At 35.6% G+C, this 10808-nt stretch overlaps 1 protein-coding gene across 1 annotated transcript; it reads left to right on the top strand.

Annotated features, from left to right (window-relative positions):
* Positions 1 to 10777, top strand: LOC129417018 (angiopoietin-4). The gene is made up of 6 exons (XM_055171437.2): positions 1 to 921; positions 5876 to 6110; positions 8031 to 8168; positions 8692 to 8908; positions 9142 to 9337; positions 9443 to 10777. Exons 1-6 carry the CDS (start codon positions 520 to 522, stop codon positions 9587 to 9589), a joined length of 1335 nt encoding a protein of 444 aa, XP_055027412.2. The 5' UTR covers positions 1 to 519; the 3' UTR covers positions 9590 to 10777.
* Positions 10778 to 10808: the final 31 nt, after the last annotated feature.

The raw sequence follows: 10808 nt of genomic DNA on the forward strand, positions 1-10808 counted from the left end.
AGTGTCATGGCCAATGTAAAGAAAAAGTAGCACTTGCCACAAGATCCCTGTCTGGTGAAAGGTAACCACTGCTCAACTTATATATTCATTTGCATTTGTTTTCATCTTTTTTTACATTTTATTATTATTATTATTATTATGCAATTGTTGGAATTTTACCACAATACTTTCATTTTAGCCTGAGACAACTTTAGGCTCATGCTCAAGAATCTATACAATTTTATTTATTCTTTGTGCTATGTAACCTAACCCTAACCTAACCTAACCCTAACCCTAAATGTGCTTGTAAATGTGCTTTATGCAAATGTTCAATTTACAAATAATGCTGCTTTCCAATCCACGAGGGATGTCTGGCCAGAATCCGATCAATCGGCTTTCTCCATCTCAATTACTTCCCATCTGCTGTGAAAGGACAGTATTAAAACAATAAGCTTGATCAGGAGAACCCAAACAAACTCTAGATCACACTGGATTTGACTCTCTACTCCTTTTATATGGAGAACTTTCATTTTCAACACAATGAAGTTATCTCTGCTGTTTGGTTTGATCCTCCTCCTGGCAGTTTGGGCCCAGATTCCTGATGCCAAATCCAAAGATGCTACTGAAGAGTCTCAAAACACTATCTCCACTAAAACAGACACATCTGAGACCCACACGCATCGTGTTAGCAGCGGTCTAATCCAATGTGGTGAATACAGCAATGAGATGATCCCAAAGGGACAGTGTCGATTAATAGCCACATTACCACAACTGGAAGAGCAGAGATGTCCCGATATGTTTCGATGTACAGACGAGGTTTCCTATTGGCTGCGTGAGAACGAGGAGCGCAAACAGCAAATTCAGGACTTGAAAGAAACCATCTCAGAACTTCAAGAGGAGCTTAGGAGCCACAGGCATCGCATCAAAGTCCTGGAATTGCAGGTAAGATGTAAACATGTACTGTAGAGGGTCTATACATTCCTTACCCTATATATGTGACATGAGTAATCTTTAAATTTTTCTTTGTTTGTAAAGCCAATGCCCAATGTCTTGTTTTACTGGGGGCATTACCCTTTCAAAAAGTACACCTTTGTACAAAAAGGATGCATATTACATATACTGGTAGATCAAAGGTACATAATGATACCTAAATTTTGCACATTAAGACCTTATGGTAGTCCCGGTGAGTGCAATAATAGACTAGTTGTTTTAAGATTAAATCCCTGGTGAGTTTTATTCAAATATGCTTAAGTCTTCTTATAGCCATGTTGTACCTTAAAAACAATTGTACATTGTCCACTGCAGTTACAAGAACCTAGATATTATTGTTTTACTAGTTCTCTGGATCTGTACTAATGCCTCATTAACCCTGATCAAATACTGGATTAGGGCTGGAATCTGTTCAACGGCCACGCAGTGAGCAAGTGGCAACATTTAAGTAATTTTAAAATACATTCATGGTCATCTGATCACAAGGCTAAATACAGGTGTAAACAGGGTCTAAAATGTTGTACAATCGGATCCGAAACCCATGACAATGTTGCACATTGTACTGTATGCGCCAATCTGTTGAGCCAAGCAGTGTATGGGTGATTTTCACGAAAACTTGGTTTTAAACATGTCAAGCATGAAAATGTAAAAATTGCTTAAATTTACTTTTTTTCCCACCAGACATTGAAAAACAAAGTCTGGAGTAAATTGGAACATTAATTTAAAAACTTTTACTTATCATTTAACACTTTTTGTAACATAATTTAAAAAATTTGTCCTAAAAAATCTCATTACCGCAACAGTTAGAAAACATCAACACTGACATATTTTCAAAATGACATGACAAACCTGAAAGAACATAATTTGGAGATTCTGCACATGCATTTAAAATCAAAGTATTATGCTTCTATTAATTAAATTAACATTTAATAAGCATATGTTGCGGTAATGATGATCAAAATGTTGTGTAAGCATTCTGACAAGACAATATTTCAAATTAACTGTAAAAAAAATTATCTTACCTGGTAGCCATCTTGAAGTAACTGGTCCATGTTCTTGGTCACTTAAAATCAAACTTTATTAAAATTCTGTATGTGTGCTTAAACTGTTCTCAAAAAGTGTTGCGGAGGATGAGAACATCAGGCATGGACACATCATTTTCCTAATTTTTCTTCATTATTATTATACATGAATATTCAGTAAATATTTTTTCTGTCATCTAAAGTAGTCTAGCAAAACATCCATTTATTTTTTTCTTAATATTTTTGTGTTCATTTGATTAAATTACAACATAAAGCATGTTCAAACACAGCCGGACACATTGCGGTAATGAGAATTTCAGCAGAAAATGAGATAAAATTTACAATTATAAATTCTTATGTTGAAATCACACATTGTGCAAGGTAGAACACCGTATTGTGTTAATTCTGATGCTTTTTAATGTTACTATATTACACATTTTAAAGCTAAAATCATTAGTGCCGTGGTGTTCCAATGGTTTCGTGAGAATCACCCGTATATGCCTAACTGGAAAAACTTTACTGCAACAGCAAAGACTCCACCTTTGTATTACAGAAACCCAACCTATGTGACAAATAGTAGACTCCACCCCTGTACAGCAGAAACTCCACAATGGATTCTCCTTTTCTTGCATTTTTCCAGATTGACAGTGCAAGTTGAAAGTAAAGTACTTTGGTAATTGACTTTTTTCCTATTTGCAACTATTTTGTTCCTTGCACAATCTCCCAAACTCTGTTTAATCAACTGCTCCTCTTACAAATAAAAAAAGAGTGAAAGCATGGCATCTGTGTTGAAGTCAAATTCTCTATCTATATTAAAAAACCTTTCCTTTAATATTTGTGACCCTGCCTGTGAAAACCCAGCTAACGTTTTTTTTTTCTGATTTACTGTTTTCTACATAAAAGCATCTTGCATAATGTCAACAACATTTTGGGAATAACCTTGATATCTTTAATATTGACTGAGTAAGTTCATGTCAAATATTGAATTCATTGTGAAATTAATGTGAACTCAAACTTTAATGCTCGTTATCTCAGAATGAGATTTTTGGACTTTAGCCTGGATTTCACTAGCAGGATCACATTTATTTTCTTCTTCCAACAGCTATGGTCTAGCAATTGTTTAAACTTGGTAACTTTTTATATTATTGCATCCTTGAGATGAATTTGTTGTTTTCCTCATTTTTGTAAGTTACTTTGGATGAAAGAATCTGCTAAACAATTAAATGTAATTTTGGGGAAATGTGTACTTTACTGAAGTACTTGTATTCAATTTTTGGGGAAAAATATCTTTTAGTACTTCAAAGAACATTTAGACCTTTTATTGGTCATCATGACCCAAACCTCTCATCTTTCAATAAATATCTATTTTGTTTCCATTTTACTGTCCTAATAAGCCTATAAATTTTTTTTTACTATAAATGTTACCAAAAATTCCCTTGAAAAAAATCTTCTTAAAACCTCTTTTGGCTCTTATTTTTATTAATTTATTTATTAACCTAAACTGTATAACTATTTAAAGCTGATAGATCCGACTATGCCAAACTATGACTAGATCCAAGGTTCAGTTGCAGTTCACTAGAAAACCGATTCTCTCTTTATCAGGAAAATGACTTTGTCTGTTACTTAAAGGAATATTCCATTTTCTTAAAAGAAAAATCCAGATAATTTACTCACCACCATGTCATCCAAAATGTTGATGTCTTTCTTTGTTCAGTCCAGAAGAAATTATGTTTTTGAGGAAAACATTCCAGGATTTTTCTCATTTTAATGGACTTTAATAGACACCAACTATTAATACTTAACTCAACACTTAACAGTTTTTTTCAACGGAGTTTCAAAGGACTATAAACGATCCCAAACGAGGCATAAGTGTCTTATCTAGCAAAACGATTGTCATTTTTGACAATAAAAATAAAAAAATGTACTTTTAAACCACAACTTTTCGTCTAGGTCCGGTCAAGCGCAACCTAACGTAAATGCGTAGTGACGTAGAGAGGTCACGTGTTACATATATAAAACGCACATTTGCGGACCATTTTAAACAATAAACTGCCCCGAAGACATTAATTAGTATCAGTTGACATACAACAACGTAGGAACGGTCCTCTTTCAAGACACTTGTAAACACTGGGGCGGAGTTTTGTGTTCGTCCTCTGTGACCTCTTGACGTCATGACGTATTGCTTGGGGTCAGCTGGCGCATCACAACCGGATCTACATGACAAGAAGTTGTGCTTTAAAAGTGTATATTTGTTATTTTTATTGTCAAAAATGACAATCGTTTTGCTAGATAAGACCCTTATGCCTTGTTTGAGATTGTTTATAGTCCTTTGAAACTCCGTTGAAAAACACCGTTAAGTGTTAAGTATTAAATGTTGGGGTCTATTAAAGTCCATTAAAATGAGAAAAATCCTGCAATGTTTTCCTCAAAAAACATAATTTCTTCTCGACTGAACAAAGAAAGACATCAACATTTTGGATGACATGGTGGTGAGTAAATTATCTGGATTTTTCTTTTAAGAAAATGGACTAATCCTTTAACACTTCTACTGAAGTTAAGGGATAGTTCACCCAAAAATTGAAATTTTGCTACATTTACTCACCCTTATGTTCTAACAAACCTGCATTAATTTCTTTGTTCTGCCGAACACGAAGATATTTTGAGCAATGTTTGTAACAAAACATTTTTGAGCACCATTTACTTTTATAGTAGTATTTTTGCCTACAATAGAAGTTGATGGCGCTTATATGTACCTCTGAGGTACTAATATGAACTCTTAAAGGAAAACGTTTTTCAGTCTTTTACTTTGTTCTTATTTCAACTTAGCCTAATTAATACCTATCTTTTTTCAATGCATGCACTTAATCTTTGTACAGCACATTTGTACAGCCTAGCTCCATTCATTCCTTAGGATCCAAACAGGGATGAATTTAGAAGCCACCAAACACTTCCATGTTTTCCCAATTTAAAGACTGTCACATGAGTAGTTAAACGGGTAAGTATGGTGGCACAAAACAAAACGTGTAACGTGAAACTGTTCCCCTTGTATAGGGGAAAAGCACTTACAGAACTTTGACCTCGGCGTGCAGTAACATCATCACTCCTGACTACTCCCCCTTTCGCTCAATCTTCTGTCAATATTACTGCTTCCGAGGTTAAATTGCTCTAAGTGCTCTTCCTCAATACAATATAGTTCTCAATTATTATTTTTTTAATCGGCATGATTTATTTTGTGCCACCATACTTACTTGTCTAACTACTCATGTAACAGTCTTTAAAAAGGGAAAACATGGAAGTGTTTGGTGGCTTCTAAATTCATCCCTGTTTGGATCCTAAGGAATGAATGGGGCTAGGCTAAATGCTAACACATTCACGACGTGATGTACAAAAATGAAGTGCACAAATTGAAAAAAGATAGGTATGTGTTAATTCGTCTAAAATGAGGTAAGAACATAGTAAAATATTGAATATCCGTGGTGTTTTCCTTTAAGGTGCAAACTTTTTTTTTAAGTGACTGCCCCAGTAACAGCTGGGGTACATTTATCATTTTTTTAGACAGTCTAGGCACTATTATACAAAGCTGCTTCACAACATCTCTCATGACCTTGAGATGGACACCAAACAAAAATACTCAAAAAGACATTACAGCACCAACATAAGATTACGCTGGTTGAATATAACCATTTTAGAGTGTAGTTTTGGCTAGATGTTTGACACACTAGTCATGTATGTACTGTACTGTATGGCCACATTCAAATCCCCTATACACTGATTGACAGGATTAAGTGATCAGTGTCACTTTTTCATTGAAGTGTACCTGTTTGTAAACAACAGATGGGCCGTGTTCTCAAAAACACAATTTTTTTGTGAATTTTGATTGGCAGAGTGAAGAGAAATATGGCACAAACTCTTCTACAGAGCATCGCTTCCAAACACTGCAGCAGATCCTTGAAGAAACGAATGATCTGCTACAGATCCACGGATCACTGATTTACGACATGCAAGCACAGATCAGCAACCTAACTATGATAGTGGATCGTGTGAGGCGCAATCCCGGCTGCATGATCAACGTCATCCGCTCGAACCCGCTGGTCAGTGCTCAAGACACTCTTTATCCAGGTCAGCATGAGCTTACAAGACAATGTTTTGAAAGGCGATGCTAAGCTCATTACCTGCTGCCGTAGGCAGGTTTAAATATGAAGAGTTTGGTTCCAAAACGCAATAAATCCATTTTGACAAATTTCGGTAAAAAAATGTTTTCTATAACAAGAAAGTGACAAGATGAAAACCACTATTTTCTGTTACAAACTTTCCCATAGCATCTTTAGGTTATAAAAACATAAAAAATTCAAATCCATAACTTGATTTTCAAAGATTTATTATAAAAACTAATTATTTTTTCCACAAAATGCAATAAATCCATAACAGTTTTTTATTTCAAAATGCTATAAATCTATTAAATCAATGTATAAATGTGCATTCATCTTTATCATTTTATATTTATTTAGTTGACTAGTGGTATACAATGATTAAAAAATAAACATTAATGGCATCAACCAAAACACTTACTTTGTTATATTAAGAACACATTGCAGCGGTTATATTTGACGTCGTCTCTTTACATTTTCACAGCGATCAGCTGTAAAATGTTTTGGTCCCGCTCGATTTTCGTTGACTTTGAGTAAAATAATGTAAAGTTTTCATAAGATCCTGTGGGGTCAATGTTCTAGCATGATGCTGTCTGGAGAACAAGCAACTGAGTGCCTCTCGCGGAAATTATTAGATGTTGATGGCTTACGTTTCTTTCCCGTCACAGAAAACCATCACAGGTTTATCAATGCAATTAAAGTATTATTTTGTTTTGTTTGTTGATCACGAAGTACAAAGTTGATGAGGAAAACTAGGACTCCGTGTACTCAGCGCACCGCCATTGTTTGTTTACATTGCGTGATTGGTGGGCTGTAATATCAGGAATGGATTTATTGCGTTTTGTAAAAAAGGAGGAGTGGCGTTTGTCGCATTTTGGGAAAAAACGGAGAAAAGATGACAGAATATCACGGCGGGTATTGGATTTTGCGTAAAATGAAGAATTTACTTTTAACTACTGACCTGATATAATACTGATTTTGGCAGTAACTAATTTTTTTCAAAAATGGCGTTTATCGCGTTTTGGAACCAAACTCTTCATATTTCTATTCAGCTCATTATTGCCAAATTAAGCTATATTAAGAGTCCTCGCTAGGACTTTGTGACTACTATTGCCATTGTTCCACCTTTTGTCATTGCATTCACTATGTTATACAGTACATAACTTTTACATTGCCTTATATACATATAATCACTTAAAGGTACAGAAATTTAGTGTATATGCAGTGGTGCATACAGACCTTACGTTTTATACCTTAGAACGAGACATTTTATTTACATACACTGCGATCCCCTTACATGGAAGTCGCCATTTTGTGATGCCATGTTGTTCTACAGTAGCCCTAAATGGACATCTGCTCTACAGACCGTGTTTCGTCACTACATTGTCTTAGACGACAACATGTTTGTCTTGCGGCAACTACTGTAGCTTTTTTATGGGCTTCGAGAGGGAGGAATTAGCAGTGGAATCACTGTTTGGTTGCAATTTGCAACTTCACCACTAGATGCCACTAAAATCCACACAGTGCACCTTTAATCGTACTGTAAATGTGTCATATATTATTTTAAAATATGAAATGTAATATATGCATTCTTCACATTGTTTTCCGGACAGGGCTTTTCCTAGTCCCAAACTAAAATGCAAGTTTGAGCTGCCTTAATTTAAAAACATACCACAAACGTATCTTAAGATTTATCAGTGCCATTGTTTTGTCTCAAGATGCACACCAGCGTTGTTTTTTTGTAAGATTTGTTTGTAAAAACTACTTAAATGCCGTAATATAACCAAGGCCTAGTCCTGAATTAATCTAAGCATGTCCAGGAAATCACCCTAATAAATTGAATATAATCCAGACTTATATGTAATTTGGTTTTATATTTTGTTTTCCTCAGATGTTCAGCACATGAGAAACTGTCCAACTGACTGTGCATCCCTACACTACAATGGAATCCACAGGTCTGGGATTTTTACTGTTGTCCCCTCACTGGGTTCAACACCAGTAGAGGTTTTCTGTGATATGGATACCCAAGGTATTTTTTTACGAAACAGGTTCACAGACCATTAGTTAAAGGAAAACACCACCATTTTTAAATTTTTTACTATGTTCTTACCTCAACTTACCTATCATACCTATACCTATCTTTTTTTAAGCCGTGCACTTAATCATTGTACAGCGCCTTGTGAATATGTTAGCCTTTAGCCTAGCCCCATTCATTCCTATGGCTCCAAACAGGGATAAATTTAGGAGCCACAAAACACTTCCATGTTTTCCCTATTTAAAGACTGTTACATGAGTAGTTACATGAGTAAGTATGGTGGCACAAATTTAAATTTAGTTTGGAGCCATAGGAATGAATGGGGCTAGGCTAAATGCTAACACATTCAAGAAGCGCTGTACAAAGATTAAAAGTGCACGCATTGAAAAAAGATAGGTATGTATTAATTCATCTAAATTGAGGTAAAAACATAGTAAAATATAAAGAAATTGTGGTGTTTTCCTTTAAATCAGCATTAAAAGCTTCTTTTTGAGATTAAAGAATGTCTTTTTATAAGGAGGTGGCTGGACCATGATTCAACGTCGACAGGACGGAAAGGTTAATTTCAATCGCAAATGGACAGAATATAGAGACGGCTTTGGAGATCTGCACGGAGAGTTCTGGTTGGGAAATGACCACATCCATGACATCTCCAGTCAGGGGGAATATTCCCTTCGGATTGACCTGGAGGATTGGAATGGCAAGCACAAACATGCACTGTACCAAAACTTCTGGTAAACACAATGAAGGCAAATCTTATCTTAAATATTTGTTATAAAACACACTAAACATCACTAATATATGCAGGTTGAGTGTGGACATGTATTTCTAGTACACGTATTCTTTATAATATTGAACAAGAAATAAAGAGAAATGGATTTGTTTGGGTCATATCCCTTCATAAAGTATCCAAATAGTACATTTTATTAAACTACAGAAAACAATTATGCCTTGTTTGCGTTTCCAGGATTGAGAATGAGGAAAATCACTATCGTCTCCATGTGACTGGATTTAGTGGTACAGCTGAAGACTCGTTCGGTTGGTACCATGACAAGCAAAGCTTTAACACACCTGACACCGGTAACATCTGTGCGGAGATATCTCATGGAGGTTGGTGGTACAACCAGTGCTTCTTTTCAAATCTGAATGGAGTTTATTATAAGGTAGGATAAAAAATTCAAATCTATTCATCCAGGTTGAAACAAGTGCATCTTTTGAAGTAACTTGGGCATGAACTTACTGTGCTTTATGCCTCACCTGTTCCACAGGGAGGGCGCTACTCTGCAAAAGTAAAGAATCTTTTGGGTCCTGATGGGATTGTATGGTACTCATGGAAGGATTCAGATTATTACTCTCTGAAGAGGGTGAGCATGATGATAAGGCCACGGACATACAGGCCACGCCCCTCTCCGTAACAGCACTTTAGTGTTTAGGTCCCGCCTCTTTACATATTTTCGGTTATCCGCGAGTGATGAGCGGTGACGCGCTGCCATTGACTTCAAAAAAGCTCCTTACAAATCTATGGGTGACGTCACAGACACTACGTCCATATTTTATACAGTCTATGGTATTTATTTAACAACTGCCAGCGACTAGCAGTGGCAGTGGGATGCAATCTCATTTATTTCAATGGAAGCTTAGCGACTTCCAGCATCTTGAGCGAATGCGACCTTAAGTGACCAGATGGCAGTGTCCAGCGATGCGAGACAGTTAAGAAAAGTTGAACTTTATGCAAATGATGAGCGATCTTTGGGAGCAACTTCCAATGGGAGCGAGGCAGTGATTTACATCATCCTTCTCTCGTCAGTTACTGGAGTGGACAGTACTCATTTATTTATGACAACCAAATTTAGAAATGCCTCACCCCTCGTTCAGACCATTTGTGACGCGCTGCCATTGGCTTCAAAAAAGCTCCTTACAAACCTATGGGTGATGTCACATTTTATACAGTCTCTATGGTATTTACTCAACAACTGATTTTTGTTGTAAATGGATTGCAGGTCGAAGTAATTGGTCCAGCATTGTCTGACAATCTGGCAACATGTGAAGCAATTTATTTTTGATATCTACAAAATCAATATATAGTATTTTTGATTGCCTGGGTAGCCCAAATAAAACAAAAAAGTAAAAAGCTTTTAAAAGTATGAAAATCCTGGATTTTCAGTAAAATAACTGATTGGAAACTTAAGTGAAAATCATTCAATTATAAATTGCTCAGAAAAATGCAAACAATATTGAAATGTTTATTTATTTATTTTTTAATAAAAAAGTTGCAATTGGACGGGCTATGAATATCACTGGACACGTGAAACATGTAATTATTTGTATACACACTGTACTAATGACTGACAATATAAACACAGTGTATTATTAATAGGTGCATGGAACAGATGCTTGTATAATACAAAAATGTACAGTCATTTATTGCCTAAAATGTATATTTTAAAACATTGTTACATTTTTTTTTTTTTTTGACACCAGCTATTTAACCTTTGTATGACTTTCTGTGTTCTACAGTACCTCTCTGCTTAGAACTACAGATAACAACATATCTATCATCCATAAAGACTCACTTACTGTCTATCACACACCAACAGATGAGGGTGGAGTAAATTACCAAATCAACTGAATATG

Source organism: Misgurnus anguillicaudatus, chromosome 7 (genome assembly GCF_027580225.2).
Source record: "Misgurnus anguillicaudatus chromosome 7, ASM2758022v2, whole genome shotgun sequence".
NCBI lineage: Eukaryota > Metazoa > Chordata > Actinopteri > Cypriniformes > Cobitidae > Misgurnus > Misgurnus anguillicaudatus.